The sequence below is a fragment of the Plasmopara halstedii genome (assembly GCF_900000015.1).
Source record: "Plasmopara halstedii genome assembly, contig: Scaffold_3060, whole genome shotgun sequence".
NCBI lineage: Eukaryota > Oomycota > Peronosporomycetes > Peronosporales > Peronosporaceae > Plasmopara > Plasmopara halstedii.
Window position 1 is genome coordinate 1579950 of NW_020189964.1, and position 20637 is coordinate 1600586.

The 20637-nt window shown below is 46.3% G+C and overlaps 2 protein-coding genes across 2 annotated transcripts; both read left to right on the top strand.

The window, feature by feature from the left end:
* Positions 1–1972: 1972 nt before the first annotated feature.
* PHALS_06828 (myb-like dna-binding) lies at positions 1973–2484 on the top strand (the record flags this gene model as incomplete). The annotated part of the gene is made up of 2 exons (XM_024720183.1): positions 1973–2384; positions 2441–2484. The coding sequence occupies 2 exons, from the start codon at positions 1973–1975 to the stop codon at positions 2482–2484; spliced, it is 456 nt and encodes a 151-aa protein (XP_024585407.1).
* Positions 2485–3344: 860 nt separating this feature from the next.
* Positions 3345–3950, top strand: PHALS_06829 (Interferon-induced 6/27; the record flags this gene model as incomplete). Its single annotated transcript, XM_024720184.1, has 1 exon — positions 3345–3950. One exon carries the CDS (start codon positions 3345–3347, stop codon positions 3948–3950), a length of 606 nt encoding a protein of 201 aa, XP_024585408.1.
* Between the last annotated feature and the right edge of the window lie 16687 nt (positions 3951–20637).

Genomic DNA, 20637 nt, shown 5'->3' on the forward strand with positions numbered 1-20637 from the left:
GAGAAGTCAAGCTTCCTCTGTGCAAGGTGCCGTGTGCCCCGTCACAAGGGAAGTGTACGCCATAGTACACTTCACTAATGTGCTGCCTTAAACTTAAGCGATGTACACCGCACATGTCAACTTACCAGCCTTAGTGACCGAGTCTGCCATCCTGCCACGAGACAGAGATCACTTTGACGCAAATTATGACGCAATGGGCCTTCAGTGCATACGAATACGTTCTTACAGTATTGTTGATATTATAGCTTCGATATATAAATTATGTTAAAAGCACAAATTTATCAATAATCAGATTGTGTGCGATAGGCATCCGGACTACATCTGTTCGCCTGGTTCAGCATTTGGGCTAGTTATCATCGTTTCTGCTCAAAGGTGCGGTCGTAGAAATGTCTAAGAAAAGCAACTAACTTGAAAATACATAATGATTTAAATTGGAGGTTTGTATCAGAAATCATCCCTACCATATCTTTTTTCTCTGAATATGATAGTAAACGTAATCTCTATGCATTTTTATTCGATAGTCTTGCAACCAACGTATCATCAATCCAATCGACCCATAAGTAAAGATCACAAAGAAGAAGACTATTTGTGCGTTCAACACTAGCCGACAGACGATGCTATCACAATACTTGTGCCTAGAGCTGAGCTGCATGACACGCCGTACGTTCACTGTCGACGTCGACATTCTGGAAGTAATCCCATATGGATCTTCTCTTTGAAAGATCTGCCAATGCGCAGTTTGATCAGTCATCTCGCTATATCATTAGGTAATTTAGGCTGGGAATGGAAGTAAACACTTAATCAGGAGCATCTAATAGCATTTTAATTGACCAGGATGAAGTAAGAGCAAGACATCAGTGAGACAGAAGCTACTGCATTGCATAGACGTCAGATGGCTTGGGTAGGAATGTTCTCACGACGTCACCCCTGTCACAATATGTTGTTTCTCTTGAGCAATGATGGACAAGAATTTTTATTGTGCCATCAACTTCAACGTCATTTTGGCTTGGCGCCCTGTTGCTGGCCATGAGGTGTCCGGCACTATGCTGAAATGCTACCGGAACCATCTGAAGTGCGAGCTTAGAGACCGGACGTGGTAGTGTTAGATGCCGTGTGTAAACTAGCAAGCCTCCGCCCATCGTTTCAGTGCAAACAACTTGTGTTCAGAGGCAGCTGTACAGTATAACATGTGTGTACATGGTAGTGTACATGGTATGTAGTAGTGAATCTTAGACGACAAACGTACGGAGAAGTTCTGCTTGTTTTCTGCTGCTACTAGCATATAAACACCTTAGCGATGAACACTTTTCCGTGGGACCCAATTGCTGGTAATTTTTAGTGCCACCCGGACTTTTCATATCTCTTTACGGAATTGTGGTAATTGAGGTGACGGAACCACAGTCAGAATAAACGAACGAGTTCGCTTCATGTTGCCGCGCATCAGTCAAATCCTGAAATAATTGCCACAAGTAAGACCACTAAGAAAGTTACGGTACAGGTTATGTTTGTGACTCACTGTGGGCACAGAGAGTGAGCATTGCACTGAAACGATTCAAGTGTCACAGAACGGGAGTATCCAAATGCTCAAGCCCTAATAAGGACTCAGCAACAGATAATGCTGTGCCTCTGCACAGTTAAATCTTACAAAATACCGTAATATCAGGATTCTTAGCTATAACTACTTACCCACAATTTTGCTCTGTGGTGGTCTTAATTTTTCTTTAGCTTCTAATAAAGCTGGTTTAAATCCTGGTAATCAGTCGGGAGCTTTGCCTCCTCAAGAGCGTCATCTTTGTGAGCGCCTGCTGGCTGATAAGCTCTTGAAAGTGAGGGAGGTGCTTTGCGCAGCGACAGGGAATGTTACCGATCTAGAAAGAGCACTTCATGCAGCCAAAAGCGCTCTGCAGACGGCGTATCAGTTAAACATTTCCCGCGCTTGTGCTAAGTGTCATCATCGCAGCATAGAGTCACCATGTCGTTTAAAGACATGGTTGAGAGTGCAGCAGCTGCTGGTGAGTGGAAACAGGAGTTGAAAGCGACACCTGAGAGCCGTGGAGTATGGGCATCAGAGGAGCACCGACTTTTTGTGGATGGCATCAAAATGTTCCCATCGGGTCCTTGGAAAGACATTGCAAACCATGTGGGTACGCGCACGGCACGCCAGACCATGACTCACGCGCAAAAGTATCGTCAAAAGATTGCGCGGCGGCTTCGCAACGTCCGTATGAGTGGCAAACACAGTCCAACTTTTCTCATGGAACAGTCGTCGCGCTTCAGTGCGTTGCTCTGTAGCGATGAGCAATTTAATGACTCAATTCTAGCTACATCTCTAGCTATTGCAGCTGAAGGCGAGTTGGAAATGCTTGGTGAGACTGGTGAAGGCTGTGCGTCTCCTTCTATGCAGCTACAAATGCAAATGCAAATGCAAATGCAAGCGCAGATGGGCATGATGTCGAACTCAAACGGTTTCATGGTCCCAAGTAACAGGCATGAGAAACTACTACCACTAGCAATAGACTTTTCCTCTACACAAGGCAATCCGTGCTACTTGGATGGACCGTCTTGCGAGCCGAGTGATATTGAGTTTGACAAGTGTATGGACTTTTTGATCGAAACGTTTCACAGTGAACCTTCAGCTAACTGCCCAGATGCTGGCGCTTTTCGGACTCGAAGTATATTTATTTGAGAAGACCTAGCAGGTGGGCCAAAAGCTGTGTTTTTAGAGTTTGCGATCAAAGCTATACGTGTGGATATGCCCAAGCTTCTAGAGGTGAAGAATTTTAACGCAGTAATGTAGTATAGGAATGGGCCATTCTAGTCGATCCATGTACGTTAAACTGCGTACTTCGCTCTATTGATAATTACATAACACAATTCCATAGATTAATGAGCCTGCATCTTTTATATTTACTAAAAATATCAGCTTTATAGAAGAACAAAAGTGGGTCAAAATAGACAGCCATATTGTCAAACTTAATAAGATCATACTTTGCTTGTCAACATTTTATAAATTAGTTATAGAGAACATTGCTGTATATAACCATCAGATGCTCAGCTGAGAATGACGAAAAAACTCTCAACTTCGTCATACCGGTTTTGACAGTGTAATATCTTAGAAAACGCGGTAGATTCGCTAATCAAATAATTATTATTCTTTCTTTGAGTATTACATTTTTTTCTGTCGAGAAAGCGCTTATGACTTGAGTATGGCGCAGCATGCGAAATGCGGTACGCGACGGTCAAACTGTCGAGCGGTATGCCATATAAATTTCACATCAAATAAATAGGCAGCAGTCCCAAACAGCTACGTGGAAACATATCATTCGAGATTAAGCGCAAGAACGATGACTGATTCAGGATCTACAAGCAACTCTGACGAAAAGATACGGATAGCAGCAGGAACAGCGACTGGGGCGGCTACAGGAGCAGGTATATGGGGCCTAACGTTGTCAGCAGTCAATTTCATTGGATTTACAGCAACGGGGATCACTAGCGGTTCGACGGCTGCGTCCATGATGTCAGCCGCTGCAGTCGCAAATGGTGGTGGAGTGGCCAGTGGCAGCGCCGTTGCAATTCTACAAAGCATTGGAGCTGTCGGATTGACGGCGTCAATCGGTCCGTGTCTCATAGCAGGAGGTGCCGCCATAGGCGGTGCTGTAATGCTGGCAAAGTCAAATGTGTTCAAGAAAGCGGATGATGAGGGAGATGAATCCGCGGCATCGGCTAACAATGCGGAAGGCGAAAAAATCTGGGTACTGGCCGAGATCTCACTGGAAACGGAAAAGCCTGTAGCACAATTTGTGAGCGACGAAGGTGAAGCACGTAGCGCCTTTTCAAGCTCATCGGCAACCAGCAAGGTTTTATTTGATCCGGAAAAAAAAATAGCGCTGGAATACGCCTGGGACCACTCATTGATGTCGTATGAAGATGTCATAGGGTGCGCTTCATAAACATTGATGTAGCAAGAACCCGCTGGCTGGGAACAAAAGTGTTAGAGACACTGTTTTTCATTTTTTGCAACCAATACATGTCGTCGTCTTACCTTGTAGTCAAATCTTCGATTTCATCCGGAAATTTTGACTTAAAAAAAATTTGATGCGCCTTGACAAAAAAGTCCTTGATATCTTTTTTAAGGTCGATCACCATAGCGACTCGAGGTCACACTGCGCTCGACTTGCAATATGGTGGAATAGTTTAATGCAGGCTATGTGTTCGTCCGCATCAGCTACTGAATGGCGTCACACAACTGACATCTGTCACATGCTTCGAGGCCTTTGCGAATAATATGGAAGGTCACTTGTTATTAAATATTGAACTTGATTACTGCGCACGAGAAAAGTACCAGTAGGTACAAACCATTAGCTATTAGAAATATTTTACTCTTTAAGAGACATTATCTCTTCGCACAGCTCTCTGCATCACACTTTGAAGCAAAGCAAACGCTAAACTCTGTATAAATGGAATCGTCAATTAAAGTTAAACATGATGTAGATCTCATTACATATCCTCGAGCCGCAACGCCCATGACACCAGGTACCTCCAAATTTAATACAGTGAGAGAATGTTGAAAACACGCACTTGCCCCATTTGACAAAGATGTTCAGCGAACCAGTACCCAATACGTGTATGACTGAAGTCAAGTTATTTGCACTTCAATCGCCAATCGAATTGGTCTTTAAAAGAGACCTCGAGTGACGGAATCCCCTAGCAACGTTATTCTCGAAGGGGAGGGATATGATGACGGATTAACTTATCGATACAAGTTAAACAACTGCTAATTGAGTTGGGACCACAGCTTCAGTGCCTTGATAGATCATCAATTTGCTGCTTAATGCTAAAACACGATCCTGAGGTTGGTTGCTCAGAAAGTTTGCGGAAAACTGATCTGAGATGGCCATGAATTAGTGCAGCGGGGCTGCCGTAGCTCTTTGCTCAGGAGAAGCTTACTTAAGGTCACTGACCTTCGTTCTATACAAGAACTAGTACGAATGTAGCGTCTTGTTTCCGTTTAGCCACACCAATGTGTGATTACATCGACTTGTGTAATCCACACATTTGTACGGTCACACCATCTTGTGTGACCCACCCTTTCATACCAGGGTTCGTGTTACCTCGTTACACTCTCTCCCACCAAAATTGTGTGTACCCACATTGTTTTAATCAGATTTTTCATTAAATTTTACATTAAACTGTCGCCTCGTTCGAGGCTAGCGTGTCTGAGACGCCGTTGCGTCCTTTGAACCATCTTCACGCATTCTCTGCTCAATGAGCCCTATGTCAATGACACGAAAAACACCCAGGATGCTCGCGGTCAGTTCCTCCTTCGTCTCCTGCACGCGGTGCAACTTCGAACAGTACCCCGCGGCTTCACGAGGAGCACATCCCAATCCCTCGGCAACCGGGCGCCACACACTGCGGCCGCCACGGGCGACGGACTTCCTCGACGAGGATTTGGAGGAAGTCGACTATGAGTAAAAAAATTCTTTTCCAGGATGGGAAAAAAGGGGAGGAAAAGGTGCGTCAACGTCGCGACATGATCCCTGCTTGCGGACACCGTGTCCTTTTTCCGACCTCTCACTTCCGGGGAAAGTGGTATTATTACCAATTGCCTGGACGAGGCACAGAAGCAGAAGTTGAAGGCTGCCCACAGGGCGGCTTTCATGCGCTCGTATCCGCGTTCGGTTCCTGACCCTCGTGTGGAATACGGTTTCTGCTCGGCGGATCCCGCTACTGAAGTGAAAGACGCGATCACTCGATCGTTAGGCGTCTGTAGTCGGGCCTCCGGCAACAACACATCGGAGCTTGACCAGCAGAAGGCTCTGCGAGCTCGCTTTTTGGTACCCCAAGAGTACCCAATGGATCGGTACCGCGCTCGACTTCGAGCTCAAAAAAGAGGTGCTCCTTTCTCGCAATGCGGATCATTCCTGTGGTGTCCACCCCTGGCGAATCCGATGCAGATGATAATGTGCTTTTTGAGTTACGGGTGCAGCGGCACTGGAAGCTTTCTTCGCTGTCTAACTTACAGTGGAGCCAAAAGGAAGTGGACGTGCGCGTGGAGCGCTATCTTAGATTTTAGTTTGTCAGACACGAGGCGCAACGCCTACTTTCTATGTATCGTTTGCCTCGCAAAACATGGCATACTCCATAATGCTCCCGCGAGCTTTGTGGATTCTCACATGGGTGATTCTACCATCGCAGCAGCTCAGGGTCATAGCTTGAGCTCAGCTCATGGCCCCACGGCTTCCCGGGCTACTGCCGAGAAGTGCGAAGCGTCATGATCCTTGTGATCATAAGCGTCTACGACGTCTGGACAGTCTTGCCGAAGTGGCACCTCAAACACTCACGAGTTCTCGGAGTTTGGGTATCCCCGTCACTTCACAAGATATTGGATAAAATCCCGTCGACGACGTCGACCCAAAAGGCGTTCCACGTGGGAGTGGACGTCATCGAGAAGAGTCGGCGGCGAACGATGACAACTTGGTCAATCGCCGTCCGGTAACTCGCGATACTCTTCGAGTGTTGGAGGACAAATTCCGTCGTCATTGGCACTCCGCCGAGCATTTTGCCGAGGTCACATACCGCTTTGTCGAGGACCTCGAGAGCTAAAAACACGTTGTGCGCCGGCTACCTTACTATCGTGCTCTGTCGGAGCGGCTCCTGGCCATCAAGCAGACGAATACGTCCCTACGTGCAACGGTGGAGCGCCTTGTGTCGTTGGAAACGGAGATCGTTGCACTTCGTGCTCAAAACTAGTTTCTGTTTTAGCTTCTGGGTGGCCAAACGCCTTTGGGCGCCGCCACGGCGGCAACGCTTTCGCGTTCACTTACGTCGGATCCCGGCACGGTTTAAGCAAATCACATAAAACACCGGGTGGGTGCGCATTCTTCTCGGAAGTTTCACGTATTTGCAAGGCCTCGCTTGGCCACGACCTTAAAAGGTTCAGTAAACCGTGGACGTAAATTTGTCCTAAAGACAACAGAGATTGCATGTGTAAAAAGGTATTTAGCATTTGAAAAAACCAGGACTGCGATCAAAACATTTTCAACATTTCTTCTGCTTCTTCTGTGTGCATTTTATATCTAAATGTCTTGGCTTACAGCCATCGCATCGCAGACGTGTCGTAGGACACGCAGTCTGGTAGACAGGAAGTCATCGACTTCTTTACGGACAGTGAGGGGGTTGACATCAGCTAACTCCTCGGCTATTCCTTCCTACCCAAACACTGATCCATTGGATGGCGGCGTCAGCGCGACGCGAAAATCAACAAGCCTGTTCACGTAGAACGGTGTGTAGCCGGTAGATGAGTGCGCTACATTGTGCAGTGCAAACTATACAAGTGGCAACATAGATCTTCAGCGCTTCGGCGTCGTAGCACAGACGCTGCAAAGAACGCCTTCGACGACGCATTCAGTCCGACCATCGGTCCGCGGATGGTTCGATCCACGCATTCAGTCCGACCATCGGTCCGCTGTTAACGTAGTCAAGTTAATGCCCAGAACCCGAAGCTTGTCAATCAAAACTCCCAGTGAAGCGTGGGTCCTTGTTAGAGACAATCGATTCCGGGAGTCCATGTTGTCAAAAGACACGATGCACAAACAGCTTCGCTGTACTCACAACACCGATGGTATCCGGCACTGCCGTAAGATGAGCCATCTTGCTCAAACGTTCCATAACGTCCACCACACCCGTGTTGCCCGCCGAGTCCTTCGGCAGACCAAACACAAAGTTCATACTCATGGACTACTAACACCCGGATGGTACCGCTCAACTGGCCAGCGGCGCCGTCGCATTCGGAGATGGTTTCATCCTCTGACACGTACCACACGTGCGCACATATGTGCTCAACCATTTGTCCAGCTTGTGCCACCAATAGTGGCAACTCACCGAGCTGTACGTCTTCTCACGACCGAGATGACCACTGAGTTGGGTGTCGTGGGCCTCATAGAGGATACTTCATTCCAAATTCTCATCGTGATGAACCACATTTCGTGGCGTATCCATCGAATCGGTGCTATAATACTGCAACGCGTCACTAAACAAATATCGGTGTAACCGTGCGCGCAATCGCGCCGACAACTTCTTGTTCAAATTTCTAAACTCCTTGCTTCCGAGAACCTGTATCAGCGCTACACATATACAATCTCCCGCGTGTGCAGCGCATATTAAATTCCTCACTGACGACGTCACCGACGTGACATGATCAAGCTCGTAGTCCGGTCTGCGTGACAACGTATCAGCCAAAGTATTCTGCTTTCCTGGCATATACTTCACCTCGAATTGATATTTTGCAAAGAATGAGAGATGCCTGGCCATCATGTGCGAGAGGTGAGGCGACAGAAGCGCAGTGCGTAATGACGCATGATCTGTGTGAATCACAAACGGCTTTGAGCCCAGCAGGTGCACCCTGAACTTGACAAGTACATACTTCATTGCAAGTAACGCCTTGTCATGGACTGGGTAGTTCCTCTCCGCAGCCTCAAGCTGGCTAATTTCAAACGCGATAACACGATCTCGCCCCTCGGCGTCTACTTGCAGACGTGCTCAGCCGACGACAAAGTCCGAAGCGTCACCGACGACACTAAAAAGACGATTGGGGTCCAGCCACGCCAGTACTGGTGCATTGAGAAGGCTGCCTTTGACCCTGTCAGAAGCCCCCCAATGCTCAGTGTCTCGTATACTTCTAATAGAGATTTGACAATGGCCGTGCCATTGTCGCATAGATTGCTCTATACTTGTGCAAGTAGTTGGCGAGACCAAGCCACTTGCGCAAGTCCTTTTGGCTTTTGGAACCGGCCGGTCCACAGTGGCCTTGACCTTGCGGTATCCGCTCGAAGGCCACGCTTCCCAATGAAACACCCTAAAAAGAGAAAAATTTCCGGTCGAACATTAGTATACAGCTTATTCGTGCGCATGCACTCATTCACCGCTCTCAAATGGACAATGTGGTTTTTCTCGTATTTCTTTCCGTACTGTGGACGAAGATGTCGTCAAAGTATGTGTGTGCATACACCCGGTGGGTCCTGGGCATTTGCGTCATAAGACGATCAAATGTTGCTGGTACATTTGACAGCCCTTGAGGCATCGCCAGCCACTTCCAGAGCATCCCACACGGAGTACTAACCGCTGTCAGCGGAATATTACTCACTCTCATGATCAATTGGAAATACCCATCGACCAAGTTGAGTGCGCTGTACTCTGTCTAGCCAGCCATATTATTCCGGATAACATTCTTCCTAAGAACCAGCGTCTGTGCCGGAATGATGGCAGCGTTGAGCTTATTTTAAGCGTGAACGATACACTACTTGCCGTTTGGCTTCCGGACACAAAGCGTGGGTGTCAAATGGGGAGACTTGCTCTCACGCACTAATCCTGCCTCGTGTTTTGCGCTGAAAAAGGCATCAATGACGTCTTACAGCTCCTTGGGTAGAGGCCATTTGGCGTGTTACGCAGTATTTGGTTCCCTGAACTAGGTCCATCTCATGATGCACACCTCGGTCCAGAGATAGGACTGACGGCGGGTCTTTGGGGACGACGTCATGATATTCCTTTACCAAAGTACATTACGGATCCGTGAGATCCTTCAAGATCCACTACTTATCGCTTTCGTGGTGTCCTCCAGGAAAGCTTCATCCCAAGCGACGTCGAGCTAATCTCCTCGTTCGGTTGTATAATGACCACCTCGGCTAAACTGCCTGCTTTCAAGGCACCGCCAGACTCTTCGAAAGCCATCTCGTCCAGCTCAAGAATAGTATCTACCGCGAGAATAGCCTCGAGGGTGGCGTCATCGTCTTTCACCCCCGTTATAATGCTGACATCGGTATATAGATGTGCGCTATCGTCTACGGTAGACATACGCTGGGTCAGGGTCGACGCCCATGCGTCTTGAAGATAATATACGGCCTTGCCATTTCCTTTCTATAGAGGATTTACGTCTCGTCAAAACAAGTGGATACACGCACTCAGCGTCGTCTAGTGACACACTCCCTGCTCCATCGGAGCCTTGATGTTATTAATAACATTCGACAAAGAGCTGCTATACCGCAGTCTTCGTCGAGTGGATAACGTGCCTCTCCACGCTCATCAGAGAGGCCTTGCCCTAGATACCTCGTACCTCGCCCGACCACCACTTTTGGCACGCAGCAATTTCATCGAAACGTGAGATGTGCTCAGTCGATTACGTGAACTCCACGCGCATGACGGGGACTCGCCCTCGAAGCCTCGGACCACATCCAACCATGTCACTCTTAACATGCAGCAACTGTTTTGATACTTGAGCATTGCTCAGTGGGTTACGTGCCACTCCACATATAGCCCGCGAGCCGTGCTCGCGACTCGTGCGCGGTACACCTTCGGTGTTCGACAAGTCGGAATTTCCTATATCCAGCACGTAGACCGTCGCGGTCCAGTGCCCGCGCCAATTGCGCTTCTGCTTTCTAGCAGAGGAGCCCAAGGGTTCAAGACTCGCCAAGCTCCATCAGGTGACGTGCGCGTAGCGCCCAAGGTCTTCGACCTCGAATCAAATCATGGCCCATGGTGTTTATACTATGCCATACCAATGATAAGGTTATACCTTGAATCCAAGTCTAAGGCTAAGCAGCGTTTCACGGTATCGAAGTTAAGGAAATGGACTCCGAGGACCACAGGAACCCTTGGCACAGTGACACAAGTCCCCGTCGCCAAGAAAACAGTAACGGTGTCACTCCACCACGCTTCCAGCGCCTCAGCATGCAGCTGACTTCCTTTGATCGTGGAGCGTCGAGCATAGTTGCCTGACGCTTTGGAGTCGATAAGGATCTTTCATGGCTTCACAAAACTCTTCACGATTGCTTCTACAACCAGCAAGCCCGGCTTGCATACATGTTCCGTGTTCAAGATCACAATGCTCTTCGGGGATGGGCCCTGCCCTTTATCTCTTTGAGACTCAACAGATTTCAGTTCCTCCCCACTAGGGCGCCCCGCGCCTACTGAATGCTCTTGTTTCCCGCGACAAACCAGATTGGTGGGAAGCGAACGTCGGTTCGATGAACCTTGACGCGCCTTGCGCATGGGACAACTAGTCCGAAGGTGACTAGTGTCGTTAGAAACAAAATACTGTCGAGTGTTAAAACGCTGCCCGGCAGCTTGGAGCTCTACCTCCTCTTTCTAGGCATAGCTGAGATCCATTGGCTCCGGCCCGCTCGACGGTCTCTGAGGGCGTGTGTTCCAACCAAGACGTGTCGACTTGCAGTGAATGTGATATTCAATGCCACATTCACCGCTTCTTTAAAAGAGGACGTGTGCACAAGGAAGACTTCCATTTTGGTCATGCCAGTGTGGAGACCCTTCGGTAAGACGGTCACTGTGACCGCCTCGGGGAAAAATTGGCTGCCAACCCGGTAATGAGAGTTCACAACTCTTGGACAAAGTCCAGAAACTCCTTCTTGCCCTGTCGGGTGGCAAAGAAACGCGATCGCACCCGATGTGCCTGGTTTGGCGGCGAGAACACTTGCAAAAGCTGCAGCTTTAGCTCTGCCCATGAGAAAAACGCCGCCTCAACCGAAGTATCGCACGTCAGTGCCCATTTTCGCGCTCAGCCCCCAAGCCTGGAGATAGCTGACGCCACGCGCTGTTGCTCGTTTTGGAGCTTGGCGGATGTCAAAGACATCTCGGCCTCTCTTACTCAGAGCAGAAGATTCTCTCCATTCTTACCTTTGAAAGTCTTAACGCTCACCATGAGCGGCCTAGGTCGGGAGGAGTCATCCATCGTCGACGGTAGCGTCATGGAAGCAGTCGACGCCTACAGCTTCTGCTATAGGTGCTTTAGCAGGGCATATCATAGCTCAAAAACGCCTCTAGGCGAGCGCTATCACCCAGGACCTTGCGAAGCAAGGTGTTGCACGTCTTCAGGGCCAAGCAAGGACATCATCTGACCTGCATGCCCTGGGCAAATAGGAGAATTGTGCCATCCTCACATAGAATCAGTCGTAACGACTCAGGCGTAGATTGACTTAGAGCTCTACGAAGTTCAGCGGGGCTGCCGTAGATCGTTGCTTGGAGAAAACTTACTTAAGGTCGCCGATCTTCGTTCTATACTAGAACCAAAACAAGTGATGCGATTCACAATCCGCTATCCCCGAGAGTACCCAAAACCATAACCCAAGGCAAATAAACTCTTCCATTCCAATTTGAGACTGTGCTTAAATGTTTTATTTGCGGCAGAGCCGCCTATATCCAAAACCTTAGTTTTTCTAACTAAGTACTGGCAGTCCCGCCACGTAGTGGCTTATTTTTACGATGTAGCCACACCATTGTGTGATTACGCCAACTTGTGTGATTCACATATATTTACAGTTAAACCATCTTGTGTGACCCACTCTTTCATACCAGGCTACGTGTAACCCCATCACAATTAGGCTATGTTCCAAACGGAGAAATGGCGCCTCGAGCTTGCGGTCAGTGTCGCACTGAAATGCTAAGCATACTTAACGTTTTGCGTAAGCTGGTTGCAGTGCGGAAGATTGAGGCTCTTTAGGTGTACCCCATGTGACGAATTGCAGCCAAAGTAAACAAGATAAGAACGATCTCTTAGCTGATGACAGCACGATAGAGCTCGAAGATACAGTTTTTGTGGCAGTGCCAAACATAGGCTCTGAGTTATCTCTGTTATTGCAGTTGAAGATTGCAAAAGGTCAAGCTTTCACGCAAAGTCGACCGCCAAGCCCCTTGTTGGAATAGGTTGAGTCCAGGATGTCGCAAGGCGGTCTTATTGAAAGCATTTGGGCTCTTTGATTTATCCCACGTATGGCGTGGTCAATGTGACTCAGTCTTAAATTTAGAGTTTCTTTTTAGAAGAGGTGAAGCTCACAACGGAGGTTAGTTGATTACGAACATCAACGTTTCGAGCTTTATAATGCAGTGGAAAATCTTGGTAATTTCAAGATTAATGCTCGGTGCGTACATCACGCACCGACGAGGGCAGCTCACAAAACACGGAGACATTGACGATGATAAACACGAATATGGTTCCCGTGCGATTCCGACGGGAGGGGAATGTCTAAGGGCTTTAATCTTCATGTAAAATTTTAGAGCTCTGGTAACATATAATGTCAATTGGAGCTGGACCTGAATCCATGGATCGATTCAGATGTTAAACATCGGGAGCCACGCACTGCTCTACCAGATAAACTTCATCCCACCTCTTTTGAAAAATAGTAGTGGCGAAAGCGCTTCTCCGAGGGGCTGGCAAAATTGGTTGACAATGATATCAATGTGCTTTCATTGAGGCTCAGAAGGCAAAAACGTCCAAGCTGCGGTCATCAGTGTTCATCTCGGATACATCATTAGTTAGCGAAGGTATATCGCTGTATCATGAGTATTATGATAATGATATCCATTAGATTCATACCCCAGTGAATATTTTGGCAGGTCAAGTAAGAATGGCTGCGTCTCGCAGCTCTATATTCTGGTTCCGTACAGACTATTCAAAGCAACAATGTGCCGCGGTATGGAATTCAAAACCCTGTAGAGACAGGTAAGTGTAAGACGCGAGTAGAAGGGTCTTGACGTAATGAGACACCAAGAATAATCCTGATTGACGGTTGGACGTATAGCTGATCCAGCAGCAACGAGTGGCGTGCCAACCGTGCAAAACAGTGAGCTTCACGAATTTGTAGTTTGAAATTTTATGCAATTGAGAATGAAGAGAGCCGGTAAGTCCTGGATGAGGTAAGATTCTCCCATTACTCAAGGCAAAAGCTCTCGTGAAGTATCTGAGAAAGATGTGTACAACAAATTTTACAACGGTAAGAACATCGAATCAATGTGTATTGGAATGAAACTGTGCTATTGATTCGTCATGTATGAGTCCGTTTTTGATGAGGGCCTTTGCAGAGAATCGAGCGAGATAATCAAGACAGCTAGCCTGTAGATTCCTGCGCTTGCATTAATCCTTTGTCAAAGGAGAATCAAAACGTGGTAACGAGAGATTCATCATGTGGTGTTTTCCTATGAAGAAAAGTGCGTCACAAGATTGACTTCATCCTTGGAGTTGAAATTGCGTGACACGTTAATGGCCTTTTCCAAGAGCCGAATGCGAGGTTTTTAACCACTGACACATTTTGCACAGCCGCAACAAAGCTAATTCATCTGTACAACTTGGACAACCATTGCATAGCGCTGACTAAGCAATGCATCTTTATACACCGCGATGATCTCCAAGAGGCTTATCATATGCCTCAAACATTTTTCGTATTTAAGGCTCTACCACCCAGCGTTGTGTTTCAGGCCGATCTGTGCTGTAATATAACTAGCCTAGTAGCGAGAAGTAGTGGTATAAATGCGCTTTCAAACACTTCGATGTAAGCCACATCTCTGCTTGAATTGCTTTCCAATATTTCAGCTAAACAGGAGAAAGTTAATGCCGTCATCGTGACATCCGACAATGTGGTGTCTACGCTTCCAGTGTTGCATCCGCTACCATAACACTCAATTTGTGCGTAACATTGCAAGCATACTAATCAAAGATGTTTAATTATCTAACCATTCCCGTGAAGATTGTGATGACGATATTGTTGTGCGCAATGACGCAGGATAAAATTGAATTGGAGCCAAACAGCAAAAATTTGATTTCAACAAGAGCATACTAAAACGCAATTAGCTTTTTGTCGCAACATGATTTGCTCATGTGCCGCTTTATGCTGGCGATAAAAACCAATGACACGTTAATTTTCGCTGGCTTGGTTTGAAGTATGACGCAACATTTTAGCGAAGGCCACAACGTCACTGATGACATGGAAATACAGACCCAAAGTTAATGTGCAAAAATATAGGCAAATATGAGATTTTCGTTTGCATCCTTGATGTCCACATACCAAACTTTTATTTGATGCTGAAATTCGGATATTGATAATGCGAGATTATGTCGACGAAATTTCACTCGACATATTCAAGTGTCCAAGTCAAGTAACTTTGCCAATTCTCGTTGCTATATTGAATGTGGCCAATCCACGGTATGTCTCCGCAGACTGTGCTCTGATGTAGCATCTCCGAAGCAGAATTTGGCGGGCGCCAGAGAGACACTCGTCTTTTGGCAAATATCTTATCAAGTGCATATACTTGAGCAATATTTGTGAATGTTTGATGAGGATCTCCACGTTTGATCCTCAGTGCTCTGTGCGATATTAACAAATTTAAGTAGAAGATTTGTGTGTTTGCACGATACCGCCTGAACAGCTGCATCACCGGATAATAAGCTGAAACGCTTGCCTGGAGGCATTCAAGAGCTATGAAATGCGCTGCGGAGAGATCTCTGTGCATGTCAGAACCTGGCATCGTTGTTAGCACGAACGACACCCACCACGAAGTCTGCTAATGCTAAAAATTATCTTGTTGAGAAGAGCTGAGTTGGTGATCTGCTTTTCGATGGTCTAGCCCAGCGTTCAGCATTACATCTTGGTTGAAAATAGATTCGAGAAGGTTCAAGCGGAGATCGAGCGGATCTAGAGGGCTGAAATAGCTCGACGGCGGTTTGTCGAAAAGGCAAACTGGTATTTCGTGCTGAGTACCATATTTGCCCAAGGCCACTGATGTCCATGGATGTCGTGCAACACTTATACGCTGGGGGGGGTCCTCCAGGGTAAAGAGTGGGTGATTCTTCGCGGTCAAATGGAGAAGATTCATAATCGGGACGCTCGTTGCAAAAGATAAGATAAGATAAGATTTGCGGATCCGATTGGAAGGTCTAACCACATAAAATATAGAATGTAGGCGCATGGGTGTAGGTATGTCTTGCATGTAGCCACTACTTGAATAGGTTTAATGAACCTTGGAGGAAGTTTCAGGCTACCTAGGTTGGACTGTATTTAGGCAATTAGCAATGCTAAGTTAGTCAAGACCATTCAGTTGCTTGTTCATGCTTCTGTATTTGAATTTATTCGTGTAGTGTATGTCCTGAGCGATCGCAATTGCGTCTCAAACAAATCACACGGCTTGCCCTCTCAAGATTAAGTCATCGACTTGCTTTTACTCAGGACTTGTCATGTCGTCCAGAGGTTTCATCAAGTCACCTTTCACTTTTCACTCTGTGACAGCCTTAAGGTCTGATTGTGGCTCTTTGGCCGCGGTATATAAAAGCCAGAAACCTTCCCTACAACTGTAACGCCGGCAATCAAAGATGAAGTCTATAGCTCACATAAAATGTGAGTGACCCCTTGAATTATTCAGCGCAAGGGATACACTTGTCCTGAAAGACGGACAATCTACGTAGTGGATTCTAAGTAGACCCAGTTGACTTTGCTCTTTGCGAACTTGCTCGAATATATGTGGTCAGCTATAATCTTTAGACAAGTTGAGAAACGTTTTCTTTTGTCCGAGATGGTCATTTGAAGGCTGGAATGATAATTATGCAAGCGTATATAACGCAAACCATCATCATTGTGGACAACGATTATCGTTCGACCACCTTCATTAGCTGCGTAATACAACAGTCAACTATGACGCATGCTGTAAGGATTGATTTTCAATCTTGCTCTTGGAGAGGCCATGAAATATATTTTATCCGAAGGATTCTTGATATTTTACAGTCAATTTTTGACATCCTTGTTGTGCTTGTAACCCCCACTCGTTTCTTCTCGAACATTGCTTCTCACTCCTACAGCATATGCAATGACGTCTTCATAGAATCGAAACGTTCCGTTCGTGTCGTCATTCTTGCTCTTCGGATCATAATCCTGATATCTAGACAGTAAAACGGCAAGAATCTTTAATTTGCCAGGATTATTTTGTATAACAAAATCTTACTGTGCAAAGAAGAAAAATCAAATTGGCATTCTTCGCAATAGTTTTGCTGTATTTACAGCTGTCTACAGCGTGATCAGCGTAAATAACGAAGTGCATATTACAAGCATGACTTTGCCAACATGTACTTTAATGTCGAGAATCTCTCAGGATAATTACTCTCTGCAGACTTGAGCTGTTGTGACTAATAAGACACAACAATTTCCTAGCCTTCGGCATCATGTCGCATCACTGCATCCCGATAGCATAATTGCTTGCATCGCAGACTACATGAAACGGCTTCTAATGATCTGCGAGCTATGACAGGAGCTTTTCTTGGCCTCTTCCACACTTCGTCAAACGCTGCTTGATACTTCTTAGATCTTTTCCACTCATTGCCCATTTTAAAAGATGCGTGAGCGCTTGCACCAACGCAGTAAAAGTGCGTGTGTGTTAGTGCAAAGAGTTTGCCGGATCAAACCACTGACATAGTTGCTTGACATTCTAAGGTATCGGCTATTTGCCGATTACTTCAATCTTCAAGGATCTGATCGAGAGCTATTCTTGCAAGCAAAAAATGAGTAAGGAAATCTTAAGAGCTAAGATGATGCAGTCATTCAAGTTCGCCTATAAATTACTCTTCCGCATAGCCTGGAAAGCTTCCGAAAATATTCAAGGAAGACATCATCACATCATTCTTTCCCGACGACACACCATATATCGATACGTCGTCAAAGTAAATCGGTCAAAACTTTCTCAATAAACGCAGTACATTCGCTACCATTCTGTTGGAAGGCGATGGAGCGTTTTCTACAAACCTTGAGGTATACCATCCATTCTTACTGCATATCACTAGAAATGCTTACTGCAATTAGAGGCATATTGCTCTCATGCGTACGGATCTGATAGAAACGATCTAATAGATCGATAGCACTAAGGACGAAACTACAAACTATCTCATCAAGGGCCATATCCTTTCGCGGAACAAGTGTCTGAGCAGGTCGCATAGATTGCTGAAAGCATGAACAATACGCCAACCATCTGTGGCTTTCACAACGCAGAGAGCTGGATTACGGCGCGGAGACTAGTTCTCACGCACATGGCCAGTCTTCTATGTTGTGCAGAGAGTTTAACATTTGCAACGGCTTGCTCCTCAGGTAGCGGTCATGACCTTGTAATATAGTACTTCGTTACCAACAGAACATCTATCTCGTGACTCGTCCGGTACTTTGTTAAGAAAAATATTCGAACATTTCTTGACAACTTAATATGTGAAAATTGACACGAGAGCGATCCACAAGTGCTCATCACCTTCCGTGTCCTCTCATTTAGTACTTCTGTATTGTTGATAAGATCGCCGATAGCTTCTTATTTGCGCAATTTTGCCATTTGTCAGGCAACTCATTAACGGCCAGAAAATCAATTCTTGAACCAGAATTGTAGGGTTTATGACTTGTACGTGATGTACTCTCTTGCTGTCACCTTCATAAATGTGAATACGACGTTCACTCAATCGCTTTAAGTGCTTTGTTTTTCGCTCAACACTTCATCTTTTGCTAGTGTAGTGTCTTGATCGAAGGCGCTCGCTTCTGCACCAGTCTCCTTATTTTTTATAACTCTGCCAGATCAGGTTTTTACCTTGCTCTTGGCCACAAGAGCAGTCTTTTCTGGCGCCTGGCTACCCTGCATCCAGTGGACTTATCACTTGAATGCGAGGGGCAAGAGCACGATTGACTCTAATTCACCTCATCTTCAGCAGATTTATATGACCAAGTCACATTTTGTGCTGCCAAGCGACCCAGGTCCCTGATAGTTTGCTTTCCGACGGTATTTTTCTTTTTTTCTAGTCAATGCTCGGTTGGTACCTTCATAATCAGGGCATCCCTAGAATCCGATCGAACTTGTCATCGAAGTCGACTAGAATAAAGGCGTCTTCGCATCGCAAATCATCACATTCGATTGCCATACGCTGCACGCATCAGGCATCGTCACTTTCGATCCATTCTCCAAGCGAACGATCATCATTTTTTCGAGCTAGGAGTTCCAAACCTAGTCTTCTCATCACTTGCGTACGGACAAGAAGTGCTCGACCGAGAGGGGAGTACAAGAGTCTGTATAAGTTCTAAGTAGCCGTCTACTATAACCTAATGAACTACTTTAGCCGATGCTTGCTCGACACATCCACATCTGTTTGTTAGACACATCGGAGCAAGAGCGCTGCTCTTTCAAGACATTTAAACGACTCTTCAATTGCCCCGTAGGAATCCCGCCCCACTGTCCGTTATTTGGTACGCTTGGACTGTAAGTCATTGCTTAATCGATTCAATCGCCAATCATATGTCGCTTGTTGGCTTAACAGAGACACATTTCGATTCCTCGCGATGTAACCGAGCATGCCGCGACCAAAGCATTCTACGTCAGTGCGCGGCTATCCCATTAGCGGGCGAAATATCCATCGGTTTCGGTCGACAATACGGTATTGCTTTTTGTCGTATTGGACGAACGATCCAGCCGGCAAAACTTGGCCTGCTTCAGACTAAATTTTCTATTTATCGTATATTTGGTAGATTCGTCCAGCGCTAACGAATAATAGCGGTATAGCTGGTTCCAAATTGGACCGTTTTAATCCCTGCCAAAGATAACTTGAGTGAGACTTCAATTGGCTTGTTCGCGATATTCGAAATCAGGTATCGCACTTGTTGTGCGTACATACGAGAACATGTTTTAACTACCCTGACGAAGCTTAAGAAATTGAGCTCGAGCTCAAAATTCCTTCTGCGGAGGTTCCAAATCCTTGTTCAGCTCTTGCTTGACGTCGTTCTAATCTAAGAAGCAAATCGGCTCAACCGAACGCGTTCCATATGTCTAACGTTTGTTTGACCCTCAAAATAAGACTTGCTGCACTGGGCCCACAAGCTGCCTCGCAGCAATTGCTACATCAAACCCTACGAACCTTTTTGCCATATGATTACTCTTTCCTCCTCTAAGCGAAGCTTCACCGAGCTTTAGATTCGCGCTTGTCGTGACAGGATTTAAGGGCTGTCGGCAAAATTCATGATCTCGTGATACACGAAGCTCGTAGCCGCATTATGATGCTCATCCGGTGACTGATATCGGTGAGGTGATCACAGCCACCTTGCCGATGATTTCTCGTATTCTTTTGAGGGCTGCTTACTCATGTTGTGCCAATTTGCGATATTACTCATGCATCAATTTCATAGTCCCTCCTGTCAATGGACACATTGGTGTCTCCATCCCTAACACTGTTTCTCACAGTCGGACAGTGTTTTGGGATGTTCGCTCAAGCGGACAATGCAGAACATGGACTTGGTCGTTGGGAAGACTATACAGTGCTGCCAGTTGAAAAGGCTATACAACACAGTCACAAATACGGCACGGGCGCCTGCGTTTGAAAGGAAGACTTGATGGGAATGCGTAGAAATTGCTACTGCATTAAGAAGAGATTATGTTTCCTGAGCTACAGCTCCTAAACATGCGGAAGTAAAATCTATAAACTTTTATCACTAAATATCGGATATTCCGAGGTTGAATCCAGGGGGGGTGAGAAACTTGAGCCTGCAGTATTCCTGGAAAATTCCCCGCAAAGTAACTTGCTCGCGCCACTCACTCCAGATGATAAAGTCATGTCAGCATCATCATCACTGCAGATTTCCAAGTACGAATCAACATTATATACATATTGGCGCATGGATACCATAACTCTGTATCTGATTAATACATAAATGACAGTTGGCGCATATCCTCTATCTCCACTCCTCAGGATAAATAACCGATTTTCACAGCCAATCTCGCTTCCTACTAACGAGTGTAACTCGGCCTCGTTTTGAAATCGAAACTGATGGCTAACTGCAAAAGCAGAGCAGC